Here is a 15,582-nt window from a genome sequence, read left to right on the forward strand (position 1 = left end):
GGGACAGGTGCCGGACGATGCGGGCAGCGATGATTCGCTCCAGCAATTTCCCCGCATCGTCCAACAGGCATAACGGCCTATAAGCGGAGGGACTCTCCGCTGGCTTGCCCTCTTTACGGAGGAGGACAAGCCTGGCCCTTTTCCACGGCCTGGGAAATATGCCGTCTCTGAGGCAGCTCGTGAAGAGCCGCCTCAGACGGCTGCCCACTATGGGAGCCCGGCGAGCCAGATCCTTTCGTGTACACCAGAGGGTCCGGGCGCCCGCGGCCTCCCCTTGAGGCGAGCGAAGGCCATCACCATCTCCTCCCGGGTGACGCCCAGCTCCTCCGTCCATTCGGACGGGGGGCCGACCCTCTCCGGTATTTCCCTTTCCCTATTGGGAAAGAGGGCGGCCACCACATCCTCCAGGAACTGAGCGTCCAGGGTTTCCGTTATCGGGGGGGCCCACGGACGAAATTACTTCGTCACAATTTTATAGGGCCTCCCCCACGGATCCCTGTCAAGGGAGGAGACGAGGTCGCGCCAAGCGTCGGCCTTCGCCCTCCTAATGGCCGCTCTAAGGGCGCTCCGAGCTTCACGGAGCGCCTCGGCGGCCACTTCCACCTCCTCGTCGGTGCCCCGTCGTCTGCGGCGGGTGAACCTCCGTCGGGCAGCTACGGCGGCCCGTCGTAGTTCAGCTATCTCCTGGGACCACCAGTAGACTGCCCTCCTCGCCACAGGATGGCAGAGGGGCATCGACGCGTCGCACGCGCGCGACATGGCGTCCCCGAGCCATTCGGCCTCCTCCTCCACCGAGCGGGCCTGGTTGGGTTCCGGCCACGTGGAGGAGAGGAGGCTCACCTCGAGGGCGCCGGGGTCCAACTTGCGCAGGGCCCATCGACGTTCCTTCTCATGTAGGCGGCGTCTTATCGACACCTCCGTGGGGGTGGACACCAGCTCCATGCGGATCAGACGATGATCCGACAATTCTCCTAAGGAGCTGGCGTCCACGTGCCAACCACGTATCCTGGCGACAGCCGCGGGGGTCGCCCACGTCAGATCGACAATGGACTCCCCCCGGGCCCCCACGAAGGTACTGGCACGGCCTCTATTCAACAAGACTAGGCCGTGCCTCGCCGCCCACAGCAGGGTGCTGTCGCCCCTGGAGTCGGTGGATGGGGAACCCCACTCTAATGGGCGTTGAAGTCCCCACCCACCAGTACTGGCCTGGGGGAGCGTCGTCTGATGTGCTCCCCCAGAGACTCCAGGGCGTCCTCATATTCCCTCCTCGTTAGTCGAGGAGGGAAGTAGCACCCCGCTACATCGATGGGCCCCCACTCTACCAAAGCGAACCCCTCCGCCGCCGATATTAGAATTATCGGCGGGGTGTCGCGCGCGTGCCGGCTGACCACCGCCACCCGTCCCAGGGAGTCCCCCGCCCAGTTGGGGTGACTCTCCGGGATATGGTATGGGTCTGCGGTGATGGCCAGTCCACCCCCCCACTCGGCGAGGCACTGCATTAGCATGCTTTGCGCCCCGGCCGAGTGGTTGAGGTTAACCTGAGCGAGGACGAGGGACATTAATTGTTGTTACCTCGTTCCTCGCCCCACCGACGTTGGATTTGTCGGCCACGTCTGCGACCGCCGTGGGGGGTGACTCCTCCACGACGGCCATCTCAATGTCGGCCACTGTTACGGCCGACGTTGTCTCTGCGGTGGTCGCTGCCGCCGCGGGGGGCTGTCCCGCAACGGCAGTGAGGGGGCCACTGGGCTTCTGCCCCCCCTTCTTGCCCTTCGCTTTAGCGGCGGCGCATCCGACGCCGCCGATGCGGTGCCCCGAGGGGCGGCCGAGCTCGCGGCACGCGGGGCAATCGACCTTAGCGCGGCACTCTCTCGCCGCGTGGTCGATGCCCCCACACCGGTAGCAGCACCCGGAGCGATCCACGGTGCTTGTGCATTTGGCCTGGACATGGCCAGCTTCCAAGCACCGGAAGCATTGGAGGCTCCGGGCCGACAGCAGGGCCACCCTGCAGCTCGACCACCCCACCTTGACTCGTGAGGCGGCCACTAATTGTTTGGCCGCCTCTACGGGGCACCGCACCCAGCAGGTGCCCAGCCCGTTGGGGGCCCTGCTGACTTCTCCCACCTTAAATTCCGGTGGGAGTCGCTTGCAGGCCCTCGCCAGATCCTGTGCCACCTCGGTGGGAGTGGCCGAATCATCGAGTCTGGTGACCCGGATCTCGGCCGTCTTCGATGGGCGGGACACCCTCACGTCGTCCCTGTTTGCGAAGACGGCCGTCAGCCTCTCGGCCAGCGCGTTCGCCTTGACTCGACTCTCCGGGCCCCGGACCTCCCAAATAAGGGCCCCTGTGATGGCCCTCCTGGGACGGAGATCCTCGATCACTACGTCCTTGTGAGAGATCGAGGATCTTGCCTTCCCTATCACCTCTTGGTAGGAGGTAGGGTCGGCGCAGGTCACCACTATGGCCGCTGAACTTGGCGGCCTCAATTTCGGGAGGGGAGCCTTCTTGCCGGAGGCTGGAGGCCTCGCGGCAGTGCTCCCCTTCATCGCCGTCCCGCCCTTTTTCCCACCGCTCCCCTTTTTATTGGGAGCGGGGGCCACGGGCGCCCCGGCGCTCTTCGCGCTCTTGGGGAGGGGCCGGGGCGGCTCCGCTTTCGCCTTCTTCGCCTTGGCGGCCGCTCTCTTTGCCCGCCTCGAAACGACCTGCGCCCAGGTCGCCTCGTTCGCGTCCGTCTCCGTCCCCCCGTCCACAAATGTTTTGGGGACAGCCGGGGCGGTTAGATTCGCCTTAGCGCGGGGGGAGGCGCGTTGGCTGCGCTCTATCCCGTCTTAGGAGCGGCCTTGGCGGCCCTCTTCGCCGGTGTGGCAGCGGCGCTCCGCGGCTTTGTTGACGGCGGCCGTCATCGGGCGACCCCCATCTCCCGCAGGAGACGGGGCAGGAGCCGCACGATGAGCCGCTCGATGCGGCCCTCCTCATCATCGACCCTGTCGACATTCTCCCTCCTTTTATTTTTCGAAGGGGGTGTCTTGCCGACAGGGGCGGTCCTGTCCGCGACGGCCGCCAGGGGGTTCAGCTGCTTGCTAACCCCCTGCAGAGGAGGCCTGAAATATGGGGATCTCAGGTCCTCCTCCGTGACCGTCATGCGCGGCCTCTCCCCCTCCGCGGGAGCAGTCCTTCCTCTAGTCCTAATTGGACTGCGGTCTCCAGCCAGGCTATCGGGACCCGACCACTCTATGATCGAGTCCCATTCCATCCCCGGCACCCTATCCCTGTCGGACGTGCGGCGGGAGGTGGACCTCCCCCGGCCGTGTTCCAGTACCGCGACCCTGGAGCGGAGGAACACCAACTCTTCATTCAGCCGGCGTCTCTCCTTCGCCCAGGCGGGTCTGGAGCATTCCTCCCTCTGGTCTACGTTTGCGGCGAGGCTGCTATCACCCGCCCTCGTAAAGACTGACGTGAGGGCTGCGGACAGCTTGGTGTATGCTGTCCACATATCCCTCACTATGTCGCCCCTGATGTTCTTTGATCGTTCAACCGACTTGGCAATGGTCGCCAGTTCGCGTGTCGCGACCGCGGCGACTGCGCAAATCGGTTGTTCGTCGAACTCGAGGGCGAGTTCGACAGCCTTCTCTTTGGCCTTCCTGGCCGATGTGGAGGACGGCTCAACTTCCGGATCTAAAATCGTCCGGTGGTCCTTTCTTAGCTGCCGGGCTTTAGCCTTTTCGGCCTTCTTTGCCATTGCCTCGGCAGTATATTTCCCGACATGTTCGGGATTTAGAGCTGGCCTCCCCCTGGACCTTTTTGTTGACTCCCACTCGGAATCCGAGGAGGAGACAACACATTCGGCCGGCCGTTTTCGGCTCTCTCCTCCAAGGGAGCTCAGCGAGACCGTAGAACCGGCCCTCGACAGCGCTCCCTCGTAGGCGACCGCCTCGGCGCGCGCCCCGGCCTTGCTGCTCGCAGAGCCGGGACGTTGTTTGCGCGAACTGTCGCTCATAGTTGAGCGAGCGTCCGCCTCTACACTCTGAAGCGAGCGTTCTCCCTCCACATTATGTTGAGAATTTATATTGTCCATTAGATTGATGCCCACGGCCCGCAGCGGCTCCGCCAGCCAGGATGTACCCTCACCCCTCCCCTGACGAATCAGGAGAGGGGGCCCCGAGTTCCCCCGGAGGGCTAGCATATGGCTCGGGTCCCCGGAATGTATCATCGGAGACTCTGGCCTCCGGCCCCTTACTCCCCGTGAGCGGATGTGGTGCGAGCCCACTCACGAGTTTCAGGGATCCCTCGTCTCCGATGTCGAGGGCACCGCTGCGGGTAGCGCCACCTGAGGCGGCCCCACGGACGGTTCAGGTCACGGAAAGCGAGATGTGAATCGACGGAGAGCAGCCAGAAAGGCGTCGGTGGTGTATGCTAAAACAGCCTCAAGGTGAACGGCCTTGGAGCTAAAACAAATAAAGACTACGATGAACGCTTTGTGAGCGCTGTGCCCACGCCCTTTGCTCGTTCTGATGAAGATAGGCCCGGCGTAGTCGATGCCCACGTGGTCGTGCAGGAGTCACTCTTCCTGGAGGAAGATTTCCCATTTTCGGTATGGCAGCCCTCCACCGAGTGCATGTCACGCACTGATGCAGCCATCGCTTGACCACTGCTCGGCCTTGTGGAATCCAGAACCGGAGGCGAAGCATTCCCAGGGTCATCTGAACTCCTCCGTGAAGAGTACGGCGATGGTAGGCTTCCATCAGCAGGCGAGTGAGCCATGACCTTGGAGGCACGATGAGAGGATGTCGCTCGTCGAAAGACAGCGCTGCGTGCTTGAGGTGTCCTCCGACTCGCAGGACTCCGTGTTCGTCCATGTACGGGCTGAGGGTTCGCAGATGGCTGGATCTTGCAAGACAGCGTTTGTTTCCGATAGCAGTCATCTCCTCCTGATAATGCCGTGACTGCACTACGCGAATCCATTGAAGGAGTGCTACGTCGAGTTCGGCTGGGAGAAGCGCTGACCCGTGGAGCTGATTGTCCACAGATCTCACTGAGCGACTTCGGTGATGTCAACGCAAGCACCAGGAAGTCACTCTCAGCAATTGGTGTAATGACGAGAACCTGAGGAGTTCTTCCGGCTCGTGGTTGCTCCTGATGACTGCCGCGAGTGTGGTGGCCCGTTGCTCCGGTACGTCCTTGATGGACTCCAGATCGATGCTTGGCCATTGCGTCGGATTCCCGCATAACCATGCGGGACCCGTCCACCACAAGGGATGGCTGAGGAGCTCGCGTGGTGTCAGTCCCCGGGAGGCACAGTCGGCAGGGTTTTCCTTGCCCGGAACGTGACGCCATTGAGCCTCCGGAAGTTGCTGCTGGATTCGTGATACTCTGTTGGCCACGTAAGTTTTCCAGCGAGAGGCGTGACCTCGAATCCAGTGGAGCGTGACCTTGGAGTCTGACCACAAGATCACTGGCGTTGCAGCTAAGTTTAGCATAGAGCGTGTGTGCACGAGTACACTTGAAAGTAAGGCGGCGGCGCAGAGTTCGAGTCGCGGGAGAGAAACAAGTTTGATCGGCGCGACCTTGCTTTTGGCTGTCAATAATCGAGTCTTTGTTTGATTGTTTGCGGTGATGCGAAGGTACACCACAGCGGCGTAACCTCTTTCGGACGCGTCTGCGAAGCCGTGTAATTCAAGCTGAAAGCTCGTGTCGCCGGTGCCGAGCCAGCGGCCGACTCTGAGCTTCTCAAGCAGTGGAAGTTCTTCCCAGAGCCGCTTCCACTTTCCAGTGATGGTTGACGGCAATGGTGTGTCCCAATCTAGCTGTTGCAGGCCGACTGAATTAGAATTTTTGCTTGAATGGTTACTGGAGCCAGCCATCCGAGCGGGTCGAAGAGTCGAGCGGTCTCCGACAGCAGACTTCTCTTGGTAAACGCGACGACGGTGCGAGGAGAAACAGAGAAGGCGAATTCATCCCTGGTTGGATACCAGCGCAATCCCAGCGTTGAGTGGTTCTCTTGTTCTCACGACCGCGAGTCTCTGGTGAGGCAGTACTCGGGCGGAATGTCGCGAAGAAGCTCCTGGAAGTTGGCGGCCCACTTTCGGAGAGAGAACCCGCCCGCCATGCAGAGGTTGCGGAGCTCGACTTGGAGAGCGATAGCATCGGCTTTGTTATGCGCTCCGGTTACGACATCGTCGACGTAGCAGTCGTGTCGTAACGCATCTGCGCCTCGAGGGAAACGCGATCCGTCGTCATCGGCGAGTTGACGCAGAGTGCGAATGGCGAGAAATGGCGCGCAAGCGAGACCGTAAGTGATGGTTTTCAATGTAAACTCGCGTATAGGCTCATTAACGCTGTGTCGCCAAAGAATGCATTGATGCCTTTGATCGTCGGGATGAACAAGAATCTGCCGATACATCTTTTCGATATCAGCCACTAGCGCGTACCGATGCCACCGCCACCGCAGAAGTACGTTCGCGAGGGGTGGCAGCAAGTTAGCCCCAACTAGCAGATGAGTATTGAGTGACTCACCGGATCTTGTACGCTGCGATCCGTTGAAGACGACCCTGAGCTTCGTAGTGGTGCTGGATTCTCGAAGGACGCCGTGATGTGGAAGGTAGCATCGATCTTCGCCAGAATTCGGAGGTTCTTGCGCCAATTCCATGTGACCTTGGTCCTCGTATTCTTTCAGGAAGGCGCGGTAGAGATCGCCGAATCGTACGTCTCTTTCACAGCGTCCATGGCGATTAAGAGTCGTTCAGCAGATCTTCGCGTCTCAACCAGCGTCGTCGGCGGAGATGCAAAAGGCAGTCGCACTATGTATCATCCTTCGGCAGTGCGTTGGTGCTGCAGCGCGAAAATGTCTTCACATTGCTGCTCTTTTGGCGTGAGTGCGACGGGAGCGGGCACCTCTCGTTCCTGCTCCCAGAAGCGGTGCACAAGTTCGGCTAGCTCATGATCTGCGGTGCACTGAAGCGAGTGGCGCTGTGCTGAGTTGGTTACTTGGTCGCAACCTCCCGATAAGATCCAGCCGAGCAGTGTCTTTTGAGCGATAGGCGCTTGGGGGCCTCCTTTGCGAAGGCCATCCTGGAGAATGATTGAGCATACTTCCGCTCCAAAAAGTAGCTCAATAGAGTCGTTTGCTGCGTAGTCCGGATCAGGCAATTGGAGCCCCTTTAAGTGTGGCCACTCCATTCTGATTCTTGCGTGAGAGCCTTGGTAAAGCGAAAGACGTGGCAGAATAAAGGCTTCGACGGTGAAGTCGGTCCCTGTGGTTAACGAGGTCACGTTGAGCGTCACCTTTCCCTTGCTGGGCCCGGAGCTTTTGCCGCTGATGCCGATGACTTCGATTGCGGATCGAGAGCGTGGCAGGCGTAGGCGCTGGACCAGAGCCTCGGAAATCAAAGAAATTTCCGAACTTTGGTCGATGAGAACGCGTGTGGTATGTCGATTGCCGTGACGATCAGCGATGGAAACTCGCGCAGTTGCGAGCAAGATAGCCTTGTGGTCGTTGTCGCGGCGCACTGCCGACAGTGAGCTGACCTCTTGAGGTTTCGGTGAAGCGTACGCATCATGTAACATTGAGTGGTGACGAGACTTGCACGTGGCACACGTCCTCGTCGACTGGCACTTCGCGAATGTATGAGAGCCGAGGCAGTTGAAGCACAGCTTGTGAGTTTCGGCGACGGCCTTGCGGTCGACAGCGGATTTCTTCTTGAATTCTTCACACACTATCATGTGGTGCTTACCCTTGCAGAGGACGCATTGTGAAGATTCGGTGTATTTCTTGACGTGATGCGACTTGGCAGATCGCGACGGGTTGTCGGAGACCTTGAGCGATTTTGGTTTGGCGGCTTTGAGAGTACGTGCCCTTTTGTTTATGAAGTTCATCAGCTCTTTATGAGTGGGCATGTCGCTCGAGGCGCTTGAGAGTGACTCCCACTCCAGGCGAGTTCTTGGATTGAAGAGCTCGACGACAAGATGATTTAGTAGATCGAAGCCATGAGAGTCGATAGGCCTGTCAATGCTCTCCTGGCCGTTGACTACCCTGGTCACGGCGTTGAAGATGCGGTTGAGCTCCTCCTCAGTTTCGTTCTTCATCTTGGCCACGGCGGTAAACTTGGAGAAATTGGAGCGTGATAACTCTCTCTTATTTTCGTACTGCTCGCTCAGCAGCTCCCATGCGCGTGGATAGTTGTCTCCGGTCATTGCTAACGGTCGAATCAGTTCCTCAGCAGGACCCTCCAGACAAGTTTTCAGGTAATGAAATTTTTCGATTGCTGAGATTGATGAATTGTTTCCGACAATGGATTGGAAGAGGTCTCGGAATGTAGGCCAGTCTTCGAATGCGCCAGAGAAAGAACTAATTTTGAGGCGAGGCAGCGACGATTTTCCGGAAGATTCATCACCTTCTGTTTTGGAAGCTGAACTCGGTTCCTTCGCCATGAGTTTTGTCCGGTAATCGTCCAGCAGACTTTGCTGCTGCACGTACGTGATTTCGGCGGAATCGGCAAATTGAGACGTATTGTACTCACTCTGATCGAAGGCTTCCTTGTAATGTGCTCGAATAAGCTCGTGTTGCCTTTCAAATTTCGTCCACAGCTGGTCGAGAAGCGTCGAGCGGATTTCGACAGCGCGGAGGGTGATGTTGGCTATCCCCATTTTCTTTAAATTGGTCACTGACCTGGCCATGCGACCGTGGATGTCACTCTGGGTGGTCAGCAAGGCGGTTATTTCGTCACTCATGCTTTCCTTTCAGCACTAGCAAACTGAACGCGATGCACTCGACACTGCGGATGCCGGCGAGAATCCGGCTCGAAGGACCAGAAAATGTGCGGGAATGCACCGCGCGGAAAGATTCGAGAGAACGGCACACGGTTTATATGATACACGACAGTAAAGAGAACTCCGTTTCTTTGTAGTTTAATATAAGAATTTTCTTTAATGCACAGTTACAAATTCAGAAAATATAATTAATTAAATATTAGATTAATAGAATATTAAATGCGGTCACCCTTTCCAAATTGTATTTGGAATCGCGATGATAGAAAATCTCGGCGATTTTCTCGACACTTCTCGAAAAGATCTTTCTTATAGCGGTTTTCACTAAGCGGTTACGGCGGTTTTTACGAAACGATATAGTAGCAAGACAATGACTCTAAGAACTCCGAAAACCTTTTTGACTCTAAAAAAAAGGACGGCGAGATCGAAGCATTTATTGCTTTCGGCCTGGGCTTTCTTCTTGGAAAAAATCCAATAAAATTTTGCCACAATCGTAATTATTACGTGGCATTAGTTGTACAAACTTGATTGGCGCTTTGGATTCTTTTCTAACGACGTTCAACGTAACAGTCATGCGCGACAGAAAATCCGTACGTGGGATTGGTGACTTTCTGCCTTGGCGGCCGCCCTCTTGGCCGCCCTGGAGACGACCTGCAGTATAGGAGAAGACGCTCTGAAATTTAAATTTGTGATGAGCAGAACATGAAAGTTGGTATTACTGACAAGTATCAGGCAAAGCATCTAAATGAGAATCAACGTTAAAACGGATTAGCTCACAAAAATATCTAGGAGTATTGGTGCAAAGAACATCATAAATCAAGCAACATTAATAAACTGTGAAACGTTGGAAAAGCCAACCAGAACGCTAAAAGCAAGGAATAATATGATCGTATTTTCTAACACCATAAAAAAAACGAAGACAGGAATTTTGGATTAATTGTATTCTATGAAGATGATGTTGTTTGAGTCAAGGAATATATACAGTGTCGGCATAATTAAACAGAGATATTATTAGAGATTGTGTAACTTGTAGTTTCTGAGAGACCGATATAATGTGGCGAAAAAGATATAATAATTTAAGTCGAGAATATGCAAGCCTGCATTTAGTAACAACATGGTGTTCAAATGACCATAATGAGTCAATATACAAGCCTAGAATTTTAATAGTCGTGCTGGGGATCAATGGAACATTTTGAATAAAAATATTAAAAGCAGGAAGGTGAGAAAGTAAGATAGGAAGCAATTAAAAGTGAAGATTTGGCGGGATTTAAATGCAGTCCATTCAATGACGATCATTCAACGGTTTGTCATCGTTTAGTGATCGTGCAACAGAGAGAGCTTCAGAGGATTTGAAAGGTAGGAAGAGCAATATATTATCAGTATACATGTAAAGTCTAGAGGAGATAACTATGGAAGGTAAATCAGTAACGAACAGAAAAAGGATCAAGAATGGAACTTTAAGGTATATTAGAGGAGACCTTCGATATTAAGGAGAAACTAGGAGAAGGATTATAAACGAGAAACTTGCTGAGAACGATTAGAGAGAAAGGAACGTAAAAGTAATAAAGAAGAGTCACATAGGCCATAATAATACAACTTGGCAATCAGTAACTCATAATTAACTGTATCGAAAGCTTTAAAAAAATCTAAAGCTACAAGAACCGACAAAAAGTTATTATCGAAAAATAAAAAAACAGAATCTGACAGATGAAGAAGGGAGATAGTAGTACTGTGATTTTTACGGAAACCGGACTGACATTCAGGAATTGAAAGAAATAGCTCATTTGTATAAAAATGATATTATACGTTCCAGAATTTTTAAGAGAAAAGGAGGAAGAGTAATTGAATGAAAAGATGATGGAGAGGATGGATTGGATGTCTTTGGGAAAGAAATAACTATTGAATGCTTCCATGCAGTAGGAAAAATCTCTCAAATTAGGCATGAATTAAGAATAAATAGTAATGGCCCAAGACAGCTAGGAGAGGAGATAAGTAACATGCATCCGGAGAAATCATAAAGTCCAGAGGAAGTTTTATAATTTTAAATATATTATATAGATCAGTCACATTAATTGGAGAAAAATGAAATTCATTCGAAGTAATAGATTGAGTATGAAAAAAGTGATTAATGACAGAATTGGAACATGAGGAAGAGGGAAGAGATTGTAAGAAATATTTATTTAAACTATTAGGATTAAGGAGGGTTTAGGGATGGTATGAGAAATGGAACTATAACCACTCAGAGATGCCAAATTTCTCCAAAAATCGCGAGGAAGGAGGAGCTTAGAAAAGATTGATTTTCGCGCCTAATTACAGAAGATTGACTAGATTTCGTAATTTGGTATAACGTGGCCAATTATCATTAGAATTGTTCTTCATATACCTGCTTAACGCATGATTTCTAATTTTTATGAGCTTGCAAATCACTTCAGTGAACCATGGAGTGGAGCTCGAGAAAGAGCGTTTGTAAGCAGTGCAAGGCAATCGAAAATATTAGTGTGATTCAAGTAAAGTAGTGCGCTATATATAAGGCAACCCTCAAGACATATGGTTTGCCAGAGAGCAGTTGATAGTAATCTTTAATAGCATAGATAGTCGAATCATTCTTCTCATGAAGCCACGTCTCGGAAAGAGCTATATCAAGTCGGCAAAGAGAGATTAAGTCTTTTACATATGCAAAATGGGGCGCAAGAAATCTTATGTTTATATATGCAACTCGAAAATTCAGATCGCGACGTATTTAAAGGTAAATTCAGCGTGAAGTTATTGGGAGTACAAATTAGTTCGGTTAATTTTCCAAAAGCTGGCTCCGACTGTTGTGAATGGTTCATAGTGATAACTGATTTTGGCGTTTTCAGAGAGGTTAGACATCTGCTAATAATATTCAGTTTATATCGCTTTGAGTTTCATACAAAAATCTTGATTTTTACTATGTTTGAAATGTCGACTTTTGTGTTAACGAAGCAGTATTTACAGGAGGTTCTAATTTTTTGCTTTAATTGAAAGAAAAGTGTAGCTGAAACTCATCGAATGCTTGTCGAAGTTTATGGTGACACTGCTCCAACTAATAAATCATGTAGGGAATGGTTTCGACGTTTCAAGGATGGAGATTTCAGCGTTGAAGACAAGCCTCGCTCTGGACAGCCAAAAAAATTCGAAGACAAAGAATTAGAGGCATTACTCGAAGAAGATCAGAGTTAAACACAAGAGGAGCTTGCAGAATCATTGGGAGTAACTCAACAAGCCGTTTCTGCACGCTTGAGAGCCATGGGAATAATTGAAAAACAAGGAAATTGGGTGCCTTATGAACTGAAACCGAGAAACGTTGAAAGACGATTTTTCACTTGCGAACAGCTGATTCAAAGACAACAAAGAAAAGGTTTTTTGCATCGGATTGTGACTGGAGATGAGAAGTGGATATTCTATGACAACCCCAAAAAGAAAAAATACTACGCTAAATCCGGTCAATCATTGCCATCGACCTCAACATCAACACCAAAGCCGAACATTCATGGTTCGAAGATCATGTTCTATATCTGGTGGGACCAAAAGGGTGTTGTTTACTATGAGCTGCTGAAACCTTGCGATTCCATTACGGGCGATCGGTATCGGCTACAATTGATTCGTTTGAGCCGTGCATTGCGAGAAAAACGGCCGGAATACAAGCAAAGACATGATAAAGTTATTTTTCTTCATAACAACACTCGGCCTCATGTCGCTAAAGTAAAAAAATATTTGGAAACGCTCAAATGGGATGTTTTACCGCACCCGCCGTATTCTCCGGACATTGCTTCTTCTGATTACTGGTTGTTCCGAAGGATGCAGCACGATTTGGCAAGTCATCGATTCACTTCTTTCGCAGAAATCGAAAATTGGTTCTAAAATTGGATCGCCTCCAAAGACGAGTCATTTTTTCGAGATGGAATTCGAAAATTGCCTGAGCGATGGGGAAAAGTAGTAGCCAGCGATGGACAATACTTTAATTAATCTGTTCATTCATTTTGTTTTGAAATAAATGCATTTTTGAACAAAAAAATGAACCGAACTAATTTGTACTCCTAATATTTAAAGTAAGGTAAAGAATTTAAAGAAACGAGAGATAATCTATCAGAGGGAGAGGATGGAATAGAAATAGATAAAGATAACAGTGAGAAAATGTGGTTGGAGAAAAAGTGAGTGCAAAACATTAATAGAGGAATAATGGTTAAGTCAGAGTGTAGTTACATTGTCAGATGGAGCCGTAGAGGAACAAGATTGAATCGGCAGTGAGCACGGTAACGATAGAGGCGTAGCCTGGCGAGCCGCAGAAATCGTCTTAATGAAATACTTCGTAGAAGAGAATTTTCGAATTTGAGAGTTATCGGATTCTCTAAAATAGATTATGCTACGATGCATCCAGATACGTCTTACATTGTAAGAAAAAGCAAGAGCTCTGACTAGCTCAAGATAAGCCTTTTGGAACCGATAGAGAGAGGAGAGAGTTACAGAGAGATATATAGAGATTTTATCGGAAAGCCACGATTCTTTAATATCACGCACAATGATTCCGCGTTTATGACAAACTGCAGCAAGTCACTTATTTCTTTTAATTATTGACATGAATCTAATGATAAGCGGCCTAGACGAAATAGAGTTTCTATCCAGTTTCACTAAATTAGCAATATCACCCGGCAAAATCGATAGATTTAGATTAGTGGCAAGAGCTGACAGAAGACCCAGACAATTTTCACTTTGAGAGGCTGGAAGATAAAAAATGATGATCTTAGAGTCACGCTGTGAGAGTTCAAAATTTCGTATGCGAGACTCCAAGCCATCAACAGTCGATGATGAAGAATGCCGATTGATCGCTTTGGAATGTTCAAAAGCGACACAATGATCCTCAAGGCCAACGATCTTCTCCATCAATGAAGTCTACAGATCTCGTCCCCCACAGTGGTAAGTCCACCAATAGGCCAAGTTCACATCATCAGATGAGGTAACAGCATTCTCGGGACAACGTAACCTTGAAGAGAGAAAGCCACCAATCTATTGTCAAGATCCACCATCGAATTGAGTTGAGCCTCTATAGATTCAAGCCTAGTTTCCAACGAGCCAAGTCCAAATGCCAGGTCAGACACCCTGTCAGCAAGATCAGCGAGAGCACGCACAACATTGATAGTGCTTGTAGAACATCCATCAGCAGCATTCTTAACACTCATAGAACAGATTAGTGGAAGGAGGAGTAATATCCGCGCTGCAAAAAAAGCATAAACGGCTGCGTAATAAAAATCGTTTACACTTGGAACAAGCAGGTCGAGGCTCCAAGGTTGCTTTGTTTTGACAAGGACATCATAGAAAAATAAAGCGATAGGATTAGAGTGAAGAATAATAATATTTACACGCCGTTTAAAAATTGGGAAAAGAATAACAATACAAGCGTTAATTTGAAATGTATAGATAAGGACAAAGAAACAAAGCAATCTTATGTATCTTATGTAGTTAATTTGAATATAATTAACCAATAAATCGTAATGCAACCATCGCTAAGTGCAGCTCAAAATGCGGTGAGTGGTGCCACCAATGCTGCCCTTTAGAGAACAGATACAAATTTTAACAGTCGCGTGCGACAACAGCCACAGAGCAGTGGACTAAATGATTATCCAATGATAAGGAATGCAGCAAAGCACTCAAACAGCTCACAGATGCAGAAGCAGATTTGAAAAGCTGGATGCAGGCAGATTGATGAAATCGCCACCAGAGAAAGACGAAAGATATTCCAAAGAAATTTTCAAATATAATGTTGCTAGAAAATCTAGTTCTTCTCCTTATATTATATATATATATAGAAATTTCTAAATATTATATAATGTTGCCAGAAAATCAAATGGAAGAAGAGCCGAAGAGAACAAACGAAAATAGGACGATGACTTGCGGGCGAATATATATATATATATATATATATATATATATATATTCTATTCAGACGTTTATTGTTTGTTCTCTTCGGCTCTTCTTCCATTTGATTTTCTGGCAACATTATATAATATTTAGAAATTTCTATATATATATATAATATAAGGAGAAGAACTCACTCTTCCAACTCCAGACGTGATAGTTATTTTTATTAATTTTTTGTTATTTTTTATATCTTTTATTGTTTTTACTTTTTATTTTTTTACTTCTATTTTCTGAAATATTTTCATATTTTATCATTTATTTTTGGGAGAAAGCAATTTGAGTAGTGGCATTAGAATATTTCTTAATCGATAATTTCTTTTCTCCAGAAAGTGGAATAAAACAGTTTTAGTCGCGCCGCCATTTTGAAAATTTAAAAACGGACAGAAATCGTCAAAAACGATCTAATCGAAAAAAGAGTATTTTCACATAAAAGAACGTTCAATTTTCTATAAGAAAATGTCAATATTTCACTTTTAAATTTGCCTTTCATACTCACTAACGACAAGCAAAAAGAGTGCTGCGACGAGAAAGCATCCAAATTGGGAACTGCGGCTCCAAAATTGATGGCTCTACAGTACGGCAACCAATTAGCATATGATCTATTATTCGGCATACAGTCTTTATTCATCAATCTGTTCAAGCTCAAGCAATATGAACGAAATCCATGAAACTTCGCAAAATACAATAGATGGCTGGCTCGGCATAGAATGCCTCATATATAAGATCTCTGCAAAAAAAAATTTTATTAAATTAAAACATGAAGAAACCTAAATGATGTGTATTTTTGTAAGTAAAAGCATAATAGTAAAATGTTATCTTTCAAATTGACTTTTCCAAGCTAGCACAAAATTAGTGTAGTCAGTAATTGTTGCAATCATAAA

General features: G+C 49.3%; 3 protein-coding genes across 3 annotated transcripts; all 3 read right to left on the reverse strand.

Moving 5' to 3' along the window:
* Positions 1–456: 456 nt before the first annotated feature.
* On the reverse strand, positions 457–2,547 carry LOC147908052 (uncharacterized). Its single transcript, XM_087411186.1, has 2 exons — positions 1,573–2,547; positions 457–1,206 (listed from the first exon to the last, which is right to left on the reverse strand). The coding sequence occupies exons 1-2, from the start codon at positions 2,545–2,547 to the stop codon at positions 457–459; spliced, it is 1,725 nt and encodes a 574-aa protein (XP_087267312.1).
* A 3,458-nt stretch (positions 2,548–6,005) lies between these two features.
* On the reverse strand, positions 6,006–6,647 carry LOC147908053 (uncharacterized). The gene has a single exon (XM_087411187.1). The coding sequence runs from the start codon at positions 6,645–6,647 to the stop codon at positions 6,006–6,008; it is 642 nt and encodes a 213-aa protein (XP_087267313.1).
* A 158-nt stretch (positions 6,648–6,805) lies between these two features.
* LOC147908054 (uncharacterized) lies at positions 6,806–8,728 on the reverse strand. Its single transcript, XM_087411188.1, has one exon. It carries the CDS (start codon positions 8,726–8,728, stop codon positions 6,806–6,808), a length of 1,923 nt encoding a protein of 640 aa, XP_087267314.1.
* Positions 8,729–15,582: the final 6,854 nt, after the last annotated feature.

This window comes from Acromyrmex echinatior, chromosome 11, assembly GCF_024713525.1.
Source record: "Acromyrmex echinatior isolate Ae372 chromosome 11, ASM2471352v2, whole genome shotgun sequence".
NCBI classification, from domain to species: domain Eukaryota; kingdom Metazoa; phylum Arthropoda; class Insecta; order Hymenoptera; family Formicidae; genus Acromyrmex; species Acromyrmex echinatior.

Coding starts and splice junctions, on each gene's coding strand:
- LOC147908054 (XM_087411188.1), bottom strand. CDS start 8,728: ATGAGTGACGAAATAACCGCCTTGCTGACCACCCAGAGTGACATCCAC.
- LOC147908053 (XM_087411187.1), bottom strand. CDS start 6,647: ATGGAATTGGCGCAAGAACCTCCGAATTCTGGCGAAGATCGATGCTAC.
- LOC147908052 (XM_087411186.1), bottom strand. CDS start 2,547: ATGAAGGGGAGCACTGCCGCGAGGCCTCCAGCCTCCGGCAAGAAGGCT. Junction 1,207..1,572: donor TCGGTGGGGCGAGGAACGAG/GTAACAACAATT, acceptor ACGCTCCCCCAG/GCCAGTACTGGTGGGTGGGG.